The following is a 22696-nucleotide window of genomic DNA, read 5'->3' on the forward strand; positions in this document are numbered from 1 at the left end:
TCTTGGCCTCGAAGTTGCTCATTCAAAGGCAGGGATTTCACTATCACAACGAAAGTACTGTCTTGATCTCTTGCAGGAATCTGGTATGCTTGGATCCAAACCAGCTCCCGCACCTATTGATCCATCAGTTAAACTACATGTTGATAGTGGCAAAGCTTTTGAAGATATTGGAGCTTACAGACGATTAATAGGCTGTCTGCTGTACCTCAACACCACACGTCCAGACATGCCACGCAACAACTTAGCCAGTTTCTTCACAATCCAACAATGGCACACTACCATGCTGCTTGTAGAATCATACGCTACTTGAAGAACAACTCTGGTAGAGGAATATTGTTTCGAAGGAATGCTGAACTGCAACTTCTTGGCTTGTCAGATTCTGATTGGGCAGGCTGCATTGATTCAAGGAGATCCTTTTCAGGATATTGTTTCTTCCTTGGTACTTCTCTCATATCGCGGCATACAAAGAAGCAGGATACTATTTCCAGATCATCATCGGAGGCTGAGTATCGGGCGTTGTCATTTGCCATATGTGAATTGCTTTGGTTGATAGTTCTTATGAAGGAGCTGCATATCACATGTACCAAACTCCCTCTTCTCTATTGTGACAGCCAAAGCGCAATGCATATTGCGTCTAATCTGGTATTTCATGAACGAACTAAACATCTCGAGATCGATTGCCACTTGGTCCTTGAAAAGCTTCAGCAAGGCTTACTTCGGCTCCTACCTATTTCCACTCATGAACAACTTGCTGATTTTCTAACCAAGGCGTTACCAACTTTAACCTTCAACAAGTTTATTTCCAAGCTTGGTGTGATCAACATTCACCATGCTTAGCTTTAGAGGGGCTGTTGAGATTAACCACTTTGATCATTATAGATTAAGCTAGATGATTAATACAGTTGGTTATTAGTTGTATGGTTAGTTAGTTAGTTAGCTCTATTGTGATTGGTGGTTATGAGATAAGATTGTAATATATAAGTGATGTATTGCCACATGTACACAATCTAATAATCAATGATTCCTCTTTCTTGATATTTCTTTCTCTTTCCTTCTGCTAATCTTTCTCTTTTCTTCTGTTAATCTTTATCTCTTCTTCTGTTATTTTTCTCCATTGATGAAACAAGCTTCATCATAATAAACTGTGCCCTAAAATTTCTAACTACTTGACCCAACCTACCCAATTCGGTTATCCAACTCTACTATATGTAACAATTCATCTCCTTTAAGCTTTAGGGATCAATAATCATTTTTCAACCTGGATCATTCCATAAATTTCACTCTCTCTCAATCACAATCATGAATCACATTTCCACATATCACAATCTGAGAATCATATTTCACAAACTCACTACACCACTCTCACACCTACTATAAATTCTTTATCTCTCTTCAATTTTCTTAATCAATTCATCACTCTCTTCATATAACACATAACAACAAGAACACAAAGTAATAATAGTATCATACAAATTGTGTCTTTAAAGAAGGAGAAGGAGAAGAAACTAGTGTGAACATAGCTAAGGAGTTCGAAGCTACCTAGAGTGTTTTCCTCTAGTATTTCCACTTCCATATTCAATTTTGGATTCTTCAACATCTCTTAGGACAAATCTCGATCTTGCAAGGTAGTAACATCCTCCACTACCTCCTTTGCTTGCTCGATTTTTATAACAACATGTAGACTTCATTGAGGGGGAATCAAAGCCCCAACATGGATTGACTTGATTCCCCTTCATTTTCGTTTAATTTTGATATTTAAGCCTCAGGGTTCTTGATCTATTTTGGTGCATTTTGAAGCATTTCAGTAAAATTTGTCAAAATTATTAAGAGATTAGGATAGGGGAGGCTTAGAGGTTGATCTTGGTGGTCTTAATCCTTACGAATGGTCATGATCCAAAACGCAGCGGAAATTAAAATTTTCTCCTTTAGAGATCCTTACGAATGGTCATGATCAGTGATAGAATATTTACCTCTTGTGACGATTGAAACCTTTGGTGCAGATCTCTTGTGACGATCAAAACCTTTGATGCAGATCCACAGAGCGATCACGAACGTTGAACGATGACAACGTCTCTACTCAGTCCACACGAACGGATTCCTTCAATCACAGTGCTAGCTGGTACGAATGAAGGCTTTGAGTGAGAGAGAGAGAGAGAGAGAGAGAGAGAGAGAGAGAGAAAACGAAAATAATGCAACCGCAATGAATGCTTCTGCACAAGGGTTCTATTTATAGAACCACTTGTGTGGGCTTCAAGCTAAAAAGCCCACTTAAGTGTATTTTGGCCCATATCTTATAATATGCCCAAAATCACTTAAGCTCATGGTACCTTACCATATTTCGTATTCTACTTAAGTACACCGTACCTTTACCATGTTCTACAATTCACTTAAGGGCACCGTACCTTACGATGTTCCTTAGTTACTCTATCTCTCATCAATCCGTCCTTTGTGTGTGACCCTGTAGGTTTTCGCGGCATTGGCAATTATATTAAATCATGTATTTAACATAATAAACAGTGAGCGGTATCTAGCAACACATCACTGCTACCCAAGACACGAAAATGTCATGTGATCTGAGAATTCCTTCTGTGATAATACTTATGTGTATAATTACCCTTTTGCCCTTATGTCTATATTGAACACAAGGCATAGACCGTGTCATCCTTGTCCGGTTCAATATTGGCCCCATAGAAATTTATCCTATTATGCAGGATGGGAAAATTCCATCTAGGTCACTCATGTCCCTCAGCATGCTTCGTGGAGTACCCATCAACTATTTTTATGGTTATCCAGTTACGGACAACGTTTGATCAGCAATAAAGCACTCGACTCTACATCTAGGGTCCATAGTGGTTTCAGGTCGAAGAGTGGTATACACCATTATCACCATGAGAATAACTTATGACACTTTGCATAACTTTCTATATAGTATTCTCATAGCGGGTCAATCCGGTATAAATATTACTCTTAATATTCATACCTATGTTTAAGACTTGATAACTCCTTATCCATGATCCATGAGATGTGATCATCAGTCTATATACATAATAGTCTTAATGCTTTAATGTCATCCCACTTCACAATAAAGCTCGACTACGGATACTTTAAGAATAGTGTCCTTATGTTTAACGTGATCTCATGATTAAGTCATACTTGATACATTAAACAGACTAGCTATTCTAGGGAATTTATTAAACAAACGTAATAAACAAAAAGCCTTTTATTATTAATAAATAATTCGATACAAGTACCAAAAGTATTGGCCTCTAGGGCTTACACCAACAATCTCCCACTAGCACTAGAGCCAATCAGGCATACCCTTAATACCCATAGATCTAGTATGGCCATCATGCTTCTGCTGCGCAAGAGGCTTTGTCTGTGGGTCAGCAATATTGTCAAGTGTAGGTACTCTGCATATTTTCACATCTCCTCTATCTATTATCTCTCGAATGATATGATAACGCCTAAGTATGTGTTTGGATCGTTGATGAGATCTAGGCTCCTTGGCTTGTGCGATAGCACCATTGTTATCACAGTAGAGACCAATGGAATCCACAATGCTAGGAACTATGCCAAGTTCACTAATGAACTTTTTGATCCAAACAACTTCCTTTGCTACACTTGAGGCAGCAATATACTCGGCCTCGGTTGTAGAATCAGCAACTGTATCTTGCTTTGAACTTTTCCAGCTCACAGCGCCACCGTTTAAGCAAAACACATAACCAGATTGCGATCTAAAGTCATCCTTATCTGTCTGGAAGCTAGCATCGGTGTATCCAATTACAGCCAACTCTTCCTGACCTCCATATATCAAGAATGAGTCCTTAGTCCTTCTTAAATACTTACGGATATTCTTGACAGCTACCCAGTGATCATCACCAGGATCAGATTGGTACCTACTCGTTGCACTTAAAGCATACGATACATCTGGTCGAGTACATAACATGGCATACATGATAGATCCTATTGCAGATGCATATGGAATCTTATTCATGCGATCCCTTTCTTCCTTAGTTAAAGGGGATTGTCTTTTTTATAGACACAGGCCATGTTGCATAGGTATGAATCCTTTCTTGGAATCATGCATATTAAAGCGTCTCAACACTTTGTCTATGTATGTACTCTGACTTAGGCCAAGCAGTTTTTGTGATCTATCTCTATAGATTCTGATTCCTAATATATAGGCTGCTTCACCTAGGTCCTTCATATAAAAGCATTTCCCCAACCAAGACTTTACTTGTTGTAGGGTAGGGATATCGTTTCCAATGAGTAATATGTCATCTACATATAATACCAGGAAAACGATCATGCTCCCACTAACCTTCTTGTAGACACAAGGTTCATCTTCGTTCTTGATGAATCCATATTGTTTTACTGTTTCATCAAAACAAAGATTCCAGCTTCTGGAAGCTTGCTTCAATCCATAGATTGATCTTTGTAACTTACATATCTTTTGGGCTTCCTCTGGTATGTCAAATCCTTTAGGTTGTGTCATGTACACATCCTCAAGAAGATTTCCATTAAGGAAAGCAGTTTTGACATCCATCTGCCATATTTCATAATCATGATATGCAGCGATATCAAGTAAAATCCGAACAGATTTAAGCATTGCAACTGGTGAAAAGGTTTCATCATAGTCAATCCCATGAATTTGTTTATATCCTTTTGCAACCAGTCTTGCCTTATAGGTATGTACCTTACCATCCATGTCAGTCTTCTTTTTGAAGACCCACTTGCATCCTATAGGGTTAACTCCTACAGGAGGCTCTACCAAGGTCCAAACTTGGTTTGTGTACATGAAATCCATTTCAGATTTCATGGCTTCTAGCCACTTCTCAGACTCGGGACCAGTTATGGCCTCTTGGTAGGTCACAGGCTCATCTTGATCCATGAGTAATACATCACCTTGATCAGTTATGAGATATCCATATCTCTCAGGTAATTGACGTATCCTGCTTGACCTACGCTGGTCTTGTTCTACTTGAGCAGGTTGCTCTTCCACAACTTCTTGTGTTTCCTGCTCTAATTCCTCCATAGGTGTATCTATGCTTTGTGATTCTTGAATTTCTTCAAGCTCTACTTTCCTCCCACTGGTTCCTTTGGAAATGAAATCCCTTTCTAGGAAAACTCCAGTTCGAGCGACAAACACTTTGCCCTCAGAAGGATTGTAGAAGTAATACCCTCTTGTTTCTTTAGGATACCCCACAAATAAGCATTTGTCAGATTTGGGCTCAAGCTTAGTTGAAATTTGTCGTTTCACATAAACCTCGCAACCCCAAATCTTTATGTAAGACATATGTGGTTTCTTACCACTCCATATCTCATATGGTGTCTTCTCAACCTTTTTGGATTGAACACGGTTAAGTGTGTAAGCTGCTGTCAATAGTGCATGTCCCCAAAAGGAGTTTGGAAGATCGGCGTGACTTATCATGGATCGGACCATGTCTAACAGGGTTCGATTTCTTCTCTCTGATACACCATTCCATTGGGGTGTTCCAGGAGGAGTAAGTTGGGATAGGATCCCACACTCTTTCAGATGGTCATCAAACTCTAGGCTTAAACACTCACCACCTCGATCTGATCGAAGAGTTTTAATATTCTTACCTAGTTGGTTTTGTACTTCATTCTTGAATTCCTTGAACTTTTCAAAGGACTCTGATTTGTGTTTCATTAAATACACATAACCATATCTACTGAAATCATCAGTGAATGTGATGAAGTACTGAAAACCTCCTCTGGCTGGTATGTTCAGTGGTCCACATACATCAGTATGTATTAGGCCCAAAAGATCATTCGCTCTTTCACCTTTTCCTGTGAATGGAGACTTTGTCATCTTTCCAATTAAACAAGATCTGCATGTGTCATATGATTCATAATCAAAAGAGTCCAAGAGTCCATCTTTATGGAGTTTGGAAATGCGTTTCTCATTTATGTGGCCTAATCGACAATTCCAAAGGTAAGTTGGATTTAACTCGTTAGGTTTCATCCTTTTAGTATTAATGTTATATATAGGCATTTCGAGATCAAGGACATACAGTCCATTGCTCATTTGTGCAGTAGCATAGAATATATCATTCAAATAAATTGAGCAACAATTATTCTTTACTATAAATGAAAAACCAAACTTGTCCAAACAAGAAATGGAAATAATATTCCTGCTAATTGCAGGTACATAATAACAGTTCTCTAACTGAATTATTAAACCACTAGGTAAAGTTAATACATAAGTTCCTATGGCTAAAGCAGCAACCTTTGCTCCATTGCCAACTCGTAGGTCAACTTCACCTTTTTCCAAATCTCTACTTCCTTTTAGCCCCTGCACATTTATACAAATGTGAGAACCGCATCCAGTATCTAATACCCATGATGCAGAAGTAGATAAATTTATTTCAATAACAAAAGTACCTGAAGTTGAAGTCTCTACTCCATTCTTCGTATCTTCCAGTTACTTTGGACAGTTTCTCTTCCAGTGTCCGGTCTTACCGCAATGGAAGCAGGTGCCTGCCTTTGCTATGCCTCCACTAGGCTTCAAAGCAGCAACAGTGGGTATGGGTTTGGCAACTTCCTTGCCTTTCCCTTTATCACCCTGCTTGGTGGGCCTTTTGTTCTGTCTCTTTCCATTTCCGATTATCATAATGGACTTCCCTTTTGTCTTCAGATTCTGCTCAACTGTTCTTAACATGCTTAGCAGTTCAGGAAGAGATTTATCCATATCATTCATATTGAAATTTAGGACAAATTGACTGAATCTATCTGGCAACAATTGCAAGATCAAATCAGTAGCAAGTTCCTTTCCGAGGGGAAAACCCAACCTTTCAAGGTTCTCCACATACCCAATCATCTTGAGCACATGGGGACTTACAGGGGCTCTCTCAGCTTACTTGCTTTGAAAAAGGGATTTTGAAACTTCAAACCTCTCATGCCTTGCTTGCTCTTGATAGAGCATCTTCAAGTGTTCGATCATATCGAACGCTGCCATGTTCTCATGTTGCTTTTGCAATTCTGAGTTCATGGTAGCTAGCATGAGACAAGCAGTTTCATTACCATCATCGACATGCTTCTTATAAGCATCTCTTTCTGCCTTAGGTGCAGAACTAGGAGGTTCCTCTTCAGGAACAGGTTTCTCCAAGACATACAATTTTTTATCATGTTTGAGGACAATCCTCAGGTTTCGGTGCCAATCCAGGAAATTTGTCCCAGACAATTTTTCCTTGTCAAGGATTGATCGCAAGATGTTGTTAGAGGTGTTTGTTGTCATGGTAATCTACATAAGAATTAATGAAAATACAAGTATCAATAACATATTTAATTAGGCCTTTAATTAAATATGCTCCCACTATTTTACTCAAAACAAATGACCCTCATCATTTGATTCGGAAAATCCCGTTGGAAGATTTTCTAGTGGGTCGAGATCCATATTTCACTTTGTTCTAAGTCCGCGTAGGCGGATTACATAAAACTAGGTTATTTAGGTAGGAACTCCTTCCAATTGTATCTCATACAACTCTCGAAAATTTCAGTTGGGTGAATAACTCCTTATTCCAATCCATCATATGGATCATTCCCAACTCTTGCTTCTAAACATATATAACCTTATTATAATTTATTTAGTTAAGTTTGACCCATTGTTTTAGCAATTGGATATTACAATTATCCCATCGCACCTTACTAATATAGAACATGCACCTCGCGTAGGCAAAACCTACATTATCTGATACTAGTCTTGATGAGTGCTAAAACTTGGAAAGCATAAACTTAACATTTAATTTGAGGGAATTGTAATTATTATGATCTCACCGGCTTATTTATCATATAAATTGTCTCTCACATGCATCAACATATATTCACATGCATCAACATACATACACATGCATCAACATACATAATGAAACAGTTATGGCCCCTAGCGCAATTGTTCTCCCAAGCCAATGAGAGAACCTAAGCTAACCTAATAACGATCTAAGCTTCTCCAAGCAAGATCTTCAAGGCTGTCCTTCTTTGATCTTCAAGGTTGTCCTCCTTTGATATTGAAATCTTCTCTTTCTTCATAACATTGTCTTCTTCTCTTCCTTCATAACATTACATTACAGAAGAAACTCGTTATACATACGAGGGATTGAGATGAGAAAAGAAGTTACATTAAGAGATTAAAAGGAGAGGCACGACACGCAGATCGTATTTAAAAAACCCAAAACAAAATGAAGGAAGACTAAGGGCAGAACTGATCACCATAAGGCAATAATGATAAACACATTATTATTATTATTAATTTTTAATTCCTTTAATGTATTAAAACCAAATTAAATTTCGGCGACCGATCATACTACGCAGAGTTAGACAGGGGTCAAGGGGGCAGCGCCCCTTGCGGGGTTGGAGGGGCAGCGCCCCTGTCCAAAAATTTTAATGAACAATTCATTTGAAATGGACATCGTTTTGCATCAACACAACTCTTGCGCAGTCACAAAACAGAAACCCCGAGAATTCGGACTCTGTGAGTGTGACGACCGTCACAAGCATGTTACGACCGTCACAGGCCCATGACGAACGTCACGCGGCCAAAAACAGAAACGCCTAGAATTCTGTATCTGTGAATGTGACGACCGTCACAAAGCACGTGACGACCGTCACGTCCAGCTTGTTACGAACGTCACAAGTCCATGACGATCATCACGCGACTGAAAACCAGCGCTTTGAAACAGTCAGCAGACGTATTCCAACAAGCCCTCAATTCACAACTCCTTGACGGCACAACCCTTGCGTCGTCACTAACCCTAATGCACCAATTTCAGACCGTCAAACACACCTCGATTGTTGATTCAGTATGATTGATCAACAGGTCATTGCTTCACCATACTAATGTCGGATTCTGAAGCAAATGACCATTGATCGCTCAAAGGAAAACAACCATTTAGTGTTTGAATGAACGAAACAGAAACAATATATCATATATACCGTACTTTGCATTAGGATTACTTATATCATATATAAGTTGATCGATCTTAATTGTGTAACCTATGGACGATCGATGTATCGCTGCTTCACCATACTAATGTCGGTTCCGAAGCATAGTCAATATCATTCATCCAACTCGTACACTCATGATGCCAAATTTAATTACCCGTTTAATTAATTGATTCATTCTGTCTTTTAATCATATTAATACAGAAAATAAATAGCTATCCGATTCATGGTTTCGTAAGTGGCTCTGATACCACTGAAGGAGAATTGCGATCCAAAACGCAGCGGAAATTAAAATTTTCTCCTTTAGAGATCCTTACGAATGATCATGATCAGTGATAGAATATTTACCTCTTGTGACGATTGAAACCTTTGGTGCAGATCTCTTGTGACGATCAAAACCTTTGATGCAGATCCACAGAGCGATCACGAACGTTGAACGATGATAACGACTCTACTCAGTCCACACGAACGGATTCCTTCAATCACAGTGCTAGCTGGTACGAATGAAGGCTTTGAGTGAGAGAGAGAGAGAGAGAGAGAGAGAGAGAGAGAGAGAGAGAAAACGAAAATAATGCAACCGCAATGAATGCTTCTGCACAAGGGTTCTATTTATAGAACCACTTGTGTGGGCTTCAAGCTAAAAAGCCCACTTAAGTGTATTTTGGCCCATATCTTATAATATGCCCAAAATCACTTAAGCTCATGGTACCTTACCATATTTCGTATTCTACTTAAGTACACCGTACCTTTACGATGTTCTATAATTCACTTAAGGGGACCATACCTTACGGTGTTCCTTAGTTACTCTATCTCTCATCAATCCGTCCTTTGTGTGTGATCCTGTAGGTTTTCGTGGCATTGGCAATTATATTAAATCATGTATTTAACATAATAAACAGTGAGCGGTATCTAGCAACACATCACTGCTACCCAAGACACGAAAATGTCATGTGATCTGACAATTCCTTCTGTGATAATACTTATGTGTATAATTACCCTTTTTCCCTTATGTCTATATTGAACACAAGGCATAGACCGTGTCATCCTTGTCCAGTTCAATATTGGGCCCATAGACATTTATCCTGTTATGCAGGATGGGCAAATTCCATCTAGGTCACTCATGTCCCTCAGCATGCTTCGTGGAGTACCCATCAACTGTCTTTATGGTTATCCAGTTACGGACAACGTTTGATCAACAATAAAGCACTCGACTCTACATCTAGGGTCCATAGTGGTTTCAGGTCGAAGAGTGGTATACACCATTATCACCATGAGAATAACTTATGACACTTTGCATAACTTTCTATATAGTATTCTCATAGCGGGTCAATCCGGTATAAATATTACTCTTAATATTCATACCTATGTTTAAGACTTGATAACTTCTTATCCATGATCCATGAGATGTGATCATCAGTCTATATACATAATAGTCTTAATTCTTTAATGTCATCCCACTTCACAATAAAGCTCGACTACGGTTACTTTAAGAATAGTGTCCTTATGTTTAACGTGATCTCATGATTAAGTCATACTTGATACATTAAACAGACTAGCTATTCTAGGGACTTTATTAAACAAACGTAATAATGAAAAATCCTTTTATTATTAATAAATAATTCGATACAAGTACCAAAAGTATTGGCCTCTAGGGCTTACACCAACAGCTTAGAGGTTGATCTTGGTGGTCTTAATGGTCATTCTGGACTATCTTCGCCCCCTCCGGCGCGGCGAAGCACAAGCTACAATGGTGGTAGAATTTTTGAAAGTGAGGGGGGAGGAAGCAAGTTGAACGCGAAACAAGAATAGGAAATGAATCTGATGATACTTCATTCTCCCCTTGGACACTCGGTTGGGCTCAAGCGCATAGGCCCGTAAACCTTTGCTCACATCACCCCTAATTTCCCATATACACATCCCTTTGAACTTACGCCAACCTTGGGCTTCCCTTGCTGAAGCCCAACACCATTTTGCTATCCACATGCCCCTCTGATCTATTTCACCCCCTGCTATTTCTTTTATTATTTTCATCTTTTTGTTCTTGAATTGTGTGCTTTTCTCCACATTTTTAATACATTTTAACACATTTTAGTTCATTCATAATCCTTTTTATACACATTTATTTTTTTGCAATACACTTTTTAATATATAAAAGATACATTTTACTTTTCTTATTAAAAATAAAATACTTTGAAAAATTCATGTCAGTACTTAGAATATTTAGGATTTAGTTTTTCGTCTCATAGGACAAGTTTTCTTGCTCGAAAATAATAATCATAGTTAGCCATAGTTCGTGTGTGATTAGGATTAATTCTAGATTGGTTCTTTTTTAGAAATTAATATACATGTTAACCTTTTAATTTCTTTATGCTATTACTCATTAATAAATTCATGTGTTTGTGAATCATATCTTGGTCATGTCCCTAATTGATTGACTGATCAAAGTCATCTTTGATGAATTAATCACTTGACATTTACCTGCTTCCACTATCCAGTCAAGTGGCCATAAGTCTCTTGATCACTTGATGGAATTAGACCTTTGTAGTCACACTGCACTAGACCACTTAATCTCATCTAAAAGAAAGGAAAATTGAGGAGGTAAGCATGATACAAATCAACAAACAATCAAATAGAAAGATGACATATCAAATACCAAAGAGGTTCTTCCTCACCTCAGGAGATTACACACCCGCAATATCCCAATATCTTATCTCTTCGGAAGAAAATGAAAGCAATGTTGCCATCATGGTTTTCTCTACAAAAGTAAGAGAATCATACAAAACATATTAGGAGCCACTTGGTTCTGCAAGGTGGTACAAGGACTAGAGGCGTATAATTTTGTGAGTACACCTAATTGGTCTCGAGGGGGAGATGGAATAACACAAAATTTCGTATGAGCGGCTACTGAGATGGGGGTAGCCAAGAAATAGTCAAGTTGAACTTCTTCCATCTATTTATGTAAACATTGAAGATCTTGTCATTTACTTGATGGAGGGAAACTAACCCATGAGGTTGAATCATTGTGACCCTGGTATTCATGTACCTCTGGTATTCACAAAGAAAAAATAAAATAAAAGGTTCTTCGAGGTTGAATCCATGTGCCCCTGGTATACATATCAATATTGAAATAACATCACCAAAGCCCAAGCAACCAAATGGATTTGCAAAGGAGAAAAGAGAATGTGATCTAGTACCTCATTCTCAAAAGTAGTCAAAGGAAGTTGGACACCCAAATTTTTGAAGATACATTCATAAAAAGGAATAGAGTACCTATTGAATTTACTGCATATCCTTTTATTGGTAGGAATAATAGAGATTGACCAATATAAAAAAGAACCCACATCAATGATGGCTTTCCTCGCATCAACCTCCTAAATATAAGGGGAAACTATGCCTAGATAAATAGGGTCCGCCCAAGAATAATTGCTCATATATGTTACCGGCATCAAGTCTTCAGGTTGGATAGTTTCCATGTCTATATCACAAAATAAGTCAGTTTTATCAGTAGGGATGGAACATTGACGAGAAGGATTTCTCGAGACAGAGTGAATGGAGAACCAATCTTTCGTGCCCTTATCACAAAGAGAACAAGAGTTAAGTTAAATTCGACACGAGCTAAAGAAGCAGCCTGTATGGGGGTTTCGCTCAACGGTAAAACGCCTTAATCATCGAAACAATCCATCCCCGACCAAGAATTATTGTGGGAATAATTAAAGAAAGGGATAGGAAAGTTAAAGGCGTATAATAGGTCCATGTGTTTGAGATTATCGCCTCCTGTAGACGACTAAGACTTATCGCTAGCAAACTCAAGAGCATTGTTCGCGGGAAGATTTCCTGGGTTAACCATAACAACAGACATGGAAAGATAGTGGTGTGTCATCGAATGGGATTAAGAAAGAAAAGCAACCCACGAGTGAGGCAACAATAAAAAGTTTTAAACGCTGGAACAAGGGAAATGACAAACGAACCGAGGAAAAAGAAGTTAGCGTTGAGTAGCTACTGAAGGAAAAAAAGAAACTTTTGGAGCAAAAACCTGTCTTTTATATGGAAATTGATTATAAATCAATGGTCCAAATTAAAAGTTAAAAAAGATCTAGAGGTAGCAGACCAGTTGTCCCATCAGGGAAATTGAAGGGTCAAAAGTACTAGAGTATCCTAGGTAGAGAAATTGTGCCCTAACATGTGTCCCTAGAGCCACACGCTCAAAATGAGTAGCGAAACGTTTCAACGATGGGAAGGCATTTATTACGCAAGTTCTCAACTATTTTCTAACTAATCCAAAGTGTTTCCACTTCTATCCAAGAGCAAACATCATTCGCAAAGACTTGTCACAACTTCAAAGAATTCTCAAACTAATATACGTCTTACAAGCCTCGGGCGCAACTGTTTTTGACTGACCAAAAGCTCAAAAAGGCAAGGCCCAATCCAATACATATCCACTCAAAACAACTCAACATATAAAAGTCGTCACATACGATATTCAAGGGTATAGTTTTTTGATCTCCACTTTTTCTACACTCATCTAGAACTCTAAAATGACTAGACTGTTGGAGTGATAACTTTGTAGGTATACTCTGCGTTACCGTATCAGAGATCAACACTGTCAATTCAGAATTTCTCATCATCGATATACTACAACTCTAGTTTCAAAACGTAACAAATCTATTAATTATTTTTTAGTTTCACTTATGAAAGATTTAATTGATCCCTCACAATACACATCACCTTAAATATAAAAAAAAATCAAAATTTATTAAAATTAGTGGTTTTACAATTTTAGAGATTTTGAGATATTCATATTAAACAAATTGAACCCACACAATCAATAATTTAATTCAAAATGATCATACAAAAAGAAAGTAATTTAATTTGATACCCATAGATAATGTAATCCAATTTTTCTATTTAAGTCGCGGAGTTGCATATATTTTCCTCACATCAACCTTTGCTCTTCTCTCTCTTGTTTATCTACCCAAGAAATGGTCCTCTTTGGTAAACTTATTACAGAACTTGGGATCAAAACACCTGCTGACAAGTTCTTCAAACTATTTGCATCAGAACTTCACGAAGTACAAAACCTTTGCGAAAAAGTTCATCATACCAAACTGCATGAAGGTGATGAGTGGCATGACACTGATACGGTTAAACACTGGACTTATGTTATAGGTAATTATGCTTCTAATTCTTTTAACATGTTAGCCAAATCATCTTGTTTGACTTGGATTTATCTTTTAAGTTTATTTTTATGTTGATTATTTGTGATGTTATCTGAGATTTGGGTCTTTGAATAAATTTTAATTGATATTTAGTTTCTTGATTATAAAAAATAAATAAATGTTTTCACCATATTTTATGTCTCGTAAAAAAAAATTAGATTTCATTCATTCCCGTTAAAACATAACTTTTCTATAAATTATAAATAAAATTGAAAGCTTTCATAAGTTTTTTTTAAAAGAATATTTGGTCCTTGTAATTTCCTTTAATTCTTATATATAACTGTTATTTTTCTTGGTATCAATTGTATGTAACATGACAATAGATGGTGAGGTACACACATGTCATGAGAGTATTGAAGAAGTTGATGAACAGAACAAAAAAATGACTTTCAAGCTATTTGGTGGAGACATTGATAAGCACCATAAGGTCTTTAAGCTCACCCTTCAAGTAATTGATAAGGCTAATGACGGTACTGATGTTGCTAAATGGACTGTGGAATATGAGAAAATCAGTGAGGATATTGAGCCTCCAAATGGATGGATGGACTACCTTAGCAAATGCACTAGAGATATTGATGCTCATCTTTCCAAGGCAAGGGCCATTTGAAAACATTAAAGAAAGTAACAAATAAATAAATAATGGCCTACTGCAACATTAGGGCTGGATTAACTAAGTGGTCACGTTTATAATTAAGAAGTATGATGTTTTGTATAATGGTGTTGTTGTGTCTGCATATTGGCTTCTGTTGTTCTTTCGTTTGTATGTCTCTTTTGAAGAGTGATGCCTATCACTAAAAATATATATATATATATATATATATATATATATATATATATATATATATATATATATATATATAATATATATATATATATATATATATATATATATATATATATATATATATATATATATATATATACTTTTTTAGTTTATAGTAGTATATGTTTATTTTAGAATGAAAAGATTATAACTTCAAAACTTACCTTTTGTCAATATTTTAAAATCAGACCGAAGATTGAACCGGTGAAACTTACGATTTAAGTTTCAATTGATTCAACGGATTAAATTTATGGTTGAACCGTTTATTAAATAAACTAATAATTTAAAACTCAATTTCCCAAATATGCCACAAATAATCATATGTGGTTGGACTATCGTCTAATATTATGGTGTTAAACCTTTGGTTGCCAACTATAGAAAATGGGATATAAATTCATTTACGAGAATTTTATATGGGAAGGATCGTCACGTCCACTAGAGTTGATACCCAGAATGATGGAAATAAGGAGATAATTAGCTCTAACAGAGGTGAGACGCGAGACAGAGGTGAGACGCGAGGCATTATCAAGCAAGACAATGCTAAAGGCCGAATTAGAGGAAATGAAGAAGACACGAATTGAGATGGAGGAGCAAATGCGAGAATATATGTTCTCACAAACGAACCAAACATATGGTACAATAGATAATAATCAAGGATTTTGTGAAAATGACAGATTTGGAACAGTTGGAGGCCGAGGAGCGGTAAAATAGAAGGATGATGATGATGAAAAAGAAGAAGAGATCGATGTCGATGATTGATTTTTTTTTATTGTTATTTTACTTTTTAGTAATATTAATTTTCGTATTTTATTAATCATATTTAATTGAATTTTTATAAATTTTTCATATTTATAATTATTATTTGAAAATATTTTTTTATTAATTATTCATTTTCATATTTTATTAATTCTAAATCATTTTATTTTATTTTTTTATTAAAAAAATTGTAAAATGGGAATGACATCGCAAAAGCCTGACAATACTATTTGAAATATCGTATTTCGTGAGCGCCTAAAAAACTTAAAAACCGACCACTAACACGTTCAGCGACTAACATATTACGGTTGAAAAAGAACTAGTCGCTAACCTATATGGACGTAATTAATAATCCAAATTTAATGATCAAATTTGTGATTGTTTTGAGATGGTTAAAGCATGTAAAATAAATTAAAATTACTTGCCACATATAGCAATCGAGCCCATTCCAAAGATGGTTAAAGCATGTAAAATAAATGAAACTTACTTGCCAAATACGGGAATTCAACCCATTCTAGAGATGGTTAAAAGCGTATAAAATAAATCAACATTACTGACCACATATGGGAATCAAACCCATTCAACTATAGTACTCAAGGAAAACCCATTATTAAATTTATAATTTTTTTTAAATAAAATGTCAATTAAATTATATATATATATATATATATATATATATATATATATATATATATATATATATATATATATATATATATATATATATATATATATATATATATATATATATATATATATATATATATATATATATATATATATATATATATTACTTTTTATAAAATTTAATAATTTGTACAATAAACTTTTTTATAGAAATATACATATTTTGTTTTTTAAAACAAGAAAAATGTAAAACTTTTATTAAAAAATAAAAAATGGGAGGAAAATAGTAACTTCAATAAAGAGAATAAGAAAACAGGAAAAAAACCAAAAATTATTAGTGACCAACTTTTGAGATAGAATATGCGACAACATAATTTCAGGAGTTAAATGATGGATAATTTTATTTTGTGATCGATTTTACAACTTTTAAAATTTTATCAAATTTTGATGAGCAATTTAGTGGTTAGAGTGATCGAAATATTTTAATCACTGAATCGGTCATTAAAAATTCATTTGCTAGTAGTACATATATTCAACCTTGTGGCAAATTTCACATCGTTAATTTAGGTGTTGCGGCGTAATTTTCAAGTTTATGGCGGACTTTCCCGTGACAAATTACTGTTTTTTGAATGAATTTTTATTGATGGATGGAAATTGATATGGATTTTCTGATTTAGAGGACTGCAATCCTAGTTTGATCAATGGATGATATAAATTATATTGAAATTAAATGTTGGAATAAAAGAAAGTGAACGGACGCGTAAAGATTTCGATTAATTAGCGGGTGTATTATTTTCTATTAATATGAAATGTGTATAATTTGTTTTCATAAGTGTGAGACCCTTATAATATCCTTGGTATTCCTGGCCTAAGCGCAGCATCGGACCCTGATATTTTTCTGGTTTGAATGTATGTAAAGAGATTCTATGTAAAATACATATTCACATCTAAGTTACAGTATTTTTTTTTTCTTTCAGGATATTAAAGTATGCATTAGTGACTAGATGATTAACAAAAAAAAAGTCTTTTTAAAACAAATATGTAAATATAATGGCGTAAAGGAGTGCCAACTGCAGCTATATATTATCCAATCTCACCTCATGATTTGCTGTGTTAATAAAATATGTACCACCTGTTTTTAAATTTGAAAAAAAAAATCTAAATTTATATGTCATTTTAATTGAAACTTCATTTTCACCTGATCTCTTCCTCGATTGCGTTGACATTAGCTCTAATAAAAACTTGTAAAATTGATAATTAATAAATTTAGTTAAGTCAAGTTAATTATTTATGTTTTATAAAAATGACATACCATTTTTTAATGGGGTGGCATCACAATCTGATCTCTCCCTTTGGTCGATAATTTCATGTTGTCCTTGCGATTCTTTCACAACTATGTCAAATGCAATTTTTCTAAAACACTTAATTATATCTTTTAACATACCTCCTAATTCTTGTTTAATATGATGGTAGCGAAAGTTCGAATTTAATTTTTTTTATTGAAGAGATTTTTGGCACCTTCTTAAGTTTGGGGTTTGTTTGATGCTTGACCAATTCTATCTTCAAGTATCGAAGATGAACTTTCATGTAGTTCATCCTGCTATGGAATGCAAAAAGATAAAATGTCAATCAATGTGAAGTGTATTATTCTTGAGTCAGGTTCATACAAAGATAGCGTATATCTTATATACATTGCACAGTCGGTTCAAGTTTCATGTATGATCATGCATGATGATGCAAGAAGGTTTTAAGATTAACTAAGAGATGAAATAATGAACAACTTAAAATAGTATAGTATAAATTGAAATGAGAACCTTACTCATGTTTACTTGTTCCAAATATTCATTTGAATTTTTATATTCAACCTTCTTGATCAACTTCATCATTGATGAACATGACATTTTTGATCATTTTCTTCTTTGATAATCTTTGTCTTAATCAAAACTGAATTGAATATAAGAATAATATATATATATATATATATATATATATATATATATATATATATATATATATATATATATATATATATATATATATATATATATATATATATATATATATATATATATATATATATATATATATATATATATATATATATATATATATATATATATATATATATATATATATATATATATATATATATATATATATATTATTCACAATCTCTCCCTTTTGATGATGACAACTTCTTCGAATTCATGTTTTTATAATGATTGAAAATTATCTCCCTAAATTGTGTGTCTCCCCCTTAATTGACAAATCTTGCAATGACAAAGTCAAATTTTTAATGTCGATTTTTTTGTGCTTGTTTTAATTCATACAAGGATTTGACAAGTTTGCACATCTTTTATTCATTAACATGAAGCACATAACTTTCATGTTGCTCCATGTAAATCATTTGATGAACTATAAGGTCATGCAAGAAAGGTAATGCAACAAAATTTTAATTTTTGTTGTATTTACTACTAGTGCATATGTGTCGAAATAATCAATAACTTTTGTGCTTGTTTTAATTCATTCAAGGATTTGACAAGTTTGCACATCTTTTTTTCATTAACATGAGGCACATAACTTTCATGTTGCTCCATGTAAATTATTTGATGAACTATAAGGTCATGCAAACAAAATTTTAATTTTTGTTGTATTTACTACTAGTGCATATGTGTCAAAATAATCAATAACTTTTGTCTAAAATCATTAACTATTAGTTTAGACTTGTAGGTGCTTAGTGTTTCATCAGTATGACACTTCCTTCTAAACTTTCACATGCATCAAATAGTTCTGGATCCTTTAGTCAGATCGACAAATTAACAAATATTGTTTGACATTATTAAATTTCTTTTATTTAGAATAGCATTCTTCCAAAATATTAATAATAACAACATAACCCTATGCATAATTAAAGATTTTTATATTATTTATTAAGCCAAACAATCATGAGTATCATAAATTAAACTTGCATAAAGTGTCTTAACTTTCATGAAATATAATTCATTAAGGTTTAATATTATTTTCAGTTTTGTATATTAATTTCAAAATTTATTTTGGTCTTTTAATTTAAAAATAATTTATATTGATCCTATAACTTTTTAAAATATACAATATTATTCATTTTCATCTAATTAATGATAAAAAATTCATAACTCGATCGTTAAATTCGTCGTTAATTAAACAAGAATAACTATCATAAACATTTTGAAGAGTTAATGAACGAATATAATATTTTTTTTAAGTTAATAGATTAAATAAACTCCAAAATTAAATACAAAATAAAAAAAATATATTAAACTATTCATTAATAATATAGACATAGATGTGATAACATGAAACTATATCACATTTTTAGACTTGATTTAATTAAATTATATCGTTATTTGATTCAGTTTATTTTATATTATTCGATATTACTCGGTATTTTCTTATTAGTTATTTCAGGTATCATTATTTAAAGCATATGTGAAAAAGAAAGAAAAGGGGTGCAAAAAGAAGATTTTCTAGGAAAAACAGCAAGCTGAAGCACCAAAGCCCAGCCCACGTTTGGAACAAAGAAAAGTGTTGTCACGACCGCAACAAGCACGTGGCGATCGCCACGTCCTAATACCTAGTGTTACGACCGTAACACATATTGTGACTGACGTCACACATTCCACTCCTATATTTTGGCATTTACGTGCGTAACGGAGTGGACGTTTTCCCCTAAATTTTCTCATGCACGCTTTGAACCACACTGAAGACCCATTCTAGGAAAACGGTTATTTTGGGAGGTGAGTATAAATACACCTCACAAAAGCCAATTGAAGCTCTCTCTTCTCCGTACAATTTTTCCAGCATTATTTTTCCAACACTCTAAATTTCCAAGCAATTTATTTCCTTTTCTTTTCTAGTTTAATTTCCGAAGCATACAGTTTATTTTCTCACGATAGTTTCTACACCGGAAATTACTGTGTAATTTTACTGGATCTAACCTTACATTAGATCATAGTATTTTATTTCCTTGTTTTTACTTTCCTATCTGATTGAGAATTGTGAAGAACAAATCCAACTGACTTGTGGTGGAGTGTTCGAGCATCGAAGCTAGGAGATAAAATCCAGAATTCTAGTATTTTTCCAGGTTCATTAATTAATTAATTTATCGTTTTAATTTACATATGCTTTGTTCCGCTGTTTATATATATTGTTTGTTTGATATGGCCGTATTTATGCATGATTATTGTTTGTGCATGTTTATCATGTCTGGCTAATTAATTTAGATATCGGTATGTAAAGTAAGCGGAATAAAGAAATTCAAATTGAGTTGGTTTTAAATTTATTTCAAAATATAGTCACTCTTTTTCTGGTCAAAATTTACAGAGTTAATACCAAGGTTTTTGTACGAGAGTAAAAGACATAAAGAAGTTAAAATCAATAGAACGACGGTTTGAGTTTTTAACTGGACAGTGTAAATTGAACATTAACTTTAAATCAGGGCGAAAGCAATTTTTAAGGTTAATTAAATTCTAATCATTTTCAAAAATTATTTTTAAAAGTTAAAAGTGAGGACGAGAGTTAAGCATTTAAGATTAATCATATAATCTAAGTCAACAGAGCGAGAGTTTGAGACGAGGGTGTTTAAACGGTTAGTATTTTCTCAAAAGGAGTTTCTATAGATTCTATTATTTTCAAAAAGTGATTTTAGATTTAACGAAATAGTGAGAGCGTATGTTAAAATATAAATTCATAGTCTAATTCAACAGAGCGAGATTTTGAGGAAAAGACTTTTAATTAATAGTGTCTACTGAAAAGAATTATTTTAAAATTAAGAAAAAGACCAACGAAGATTTGATTCCCCAATTACGACGAATTACATATTGATATCCATATTATTTGATATTTTATCTAGATCCAAATTTAGTTTTACTTTTCCCCCTAATCATTAAAGTATCATCCGCCTTAGCTTTACGCAGTAACCCTAGAAAACGGTAGATCGATTCATTAAGTCTCTGTGAGATCGATATCTTTTAAAACTACGCGATTAGACTGTGCACTTGCAGTTAGTACCCCGATAGACTCATAAAGTCGCGATCAAGTTTTTGGCGCCGTTGCCGGGGACTTTTATTTAGTCGATATCGTAACTCTTCGGTTACGCTGTAGAGACTAAGGCAATTTTTATTTTTTCCCTTTTTCGTTGATTTGTATGCCACACACTCGCTCACAAGGCGAGTCGTACTACTTACGAATCAACGACGTTGAACGATATCTCCGATTATTACGACGAATTCGGGAATATCGTGTTAGAAACAATCTTCCTCCAATCGAAATTCCTGATCTCAAAATTCTCCTTCCTTTGACAATACCAGCGATGGCCGAACCAGCTCGTGCTCTTCGAGATTACGCTGCTCCATCGCAAGATGAGCCGCATTCGAGTATTGCTCCACCCGCAATCGAAGCGAACAACTTCGAACCTAAACCTTCGCTGTTGCAGGCAGTGCAACAGAATCAATTCTCTCGAAATCCTACCGAGGATCCAAACCTTCATTTATCTGTATTTGTCCAATACGCTGACACTGTTAAAGCTAATGGTGTCACTTCAGAGGCAATTCGACTTCGTCTCTTTCCTTTCTTGTTAAGAGATAAAGCTAGAAGATGGCTTCAGTCTCTTCCTTCCAACTCAGTCACCACATGGAATGAGTTGAAGAAAGTCTTTCTTGCCCGATATTTTCCTCCAAGCAAAACAACTATGTTGAGAGCCCAGATAAATGGATTTAAGCAAAAAGATAACGAATCTATTTTCGAAGCATGGGAAAGATACAAGGACATGATGAGACTTTGGCCACACCATGGTTTAGAAGACTGGTTAGTAATTCACACCTTCTACAATGGTCTCTTGTACAACACAAGGTTAACAATAGACGCCGCCGCCGGTGGTGCGCTTATGGATAAACCTTACACCGACGCTTATCAACTTATCGAGAGCATGACCCAAAATCATTATCAGTGGGGAAGCGACCGAACAGTGGTAGAAAAACCTCAAACGAAAGGTGGCATGTGTAACACCCCGATTAAAATAAGAGAATTATTTAATTGAGTTAATAGTATTTTATTAATTTAATTAAATAAAGTTGAATTATTGGATTATTATTATTATTATTATAGATATTATTTATTTTAATAATAATTAAATAAATAATATAATTGGAATATGAAGAGTGGAAGGGTAAAAGTGGAATTGGGTAAAAGAGACCAAAGGAGATAACTGAAGGTTTTCATTTTCACGTATTTTGCCTCAGAGTCAGAAAAGGGAGAAGCGCTGAAGAGAAAGAGAAGG

General features: G+C 34.5%; 1 protein-coding gene and 1 non-coding gene across 2 annotated transcripts; one reads left to right on the forward strand and one right to left on the reverse strand.

Moving 5' to 3' along the window:
- The first annotated feature begins 13879 nt into the window (after positions 1 to 13879).
- Positions 13880 to 14932, forward strand: LOC127075561 (MLP-like protein 43). Its single transcript, XM_051017025.1, has 2 exons — positions 13880 to 14127; positions 14501 to 14932. Exons 1-2 carry the CDS (start codon positions 13941 to 13943, stop codon positions 14782 to 14784), a joined length of 471 nt encoding a protein of 156 aa, XP_050872982.1. The 5' UTR covers positions 13880 to 13940; the 3' UTR covers positions 14785 to 14932.
- A 7176-nt stretch (positions 14933 to 22108) lies between these two features.
- On the reverse strand, positions 22109 to 22215 carry LOC127077999 (small nucleolar RNA R71). Its single transcript, XR_007787752.1, has one exon. It is a non-coding gene; the product is annotated as a small nucleolar RNA R71 (small nucleolar RNA).
- Between the last annotated feature and the right edge of the window lie 481 nt (positions 22216 to 22696).

This window comes from Lathyrus oleraceus, chromosome 4 (genome assembly GCF_024323335.1).
Source record: "Lathyrus oleraceus cultivar Zhongwan6 chromosome 4, CAAS_Psat_ZW6_1.0, whole genome shotgun sequence".
NCBI lineage: Eukaryota > Viridiplantae > Streptophyta > Magnoliopsida > Fabales > Fabaceae > Lathyrus > Lathyrus oleraceus.

Coding starts and splice junctions, on each gene's coding strand:
- LOC127075561 (XM_051017025.1), top strand. CDS start 13,941: ATGGTCCTCTTTGGTAAACTTATTACAGAACTTGGGATCAAAACACCT. Junction 14,128..14,500: donor ACACTGGACTTATGTTATAG/GTAATTATGCTT, acceptor ACATGACAATAG/ATGGTGAGGTACACACATGT.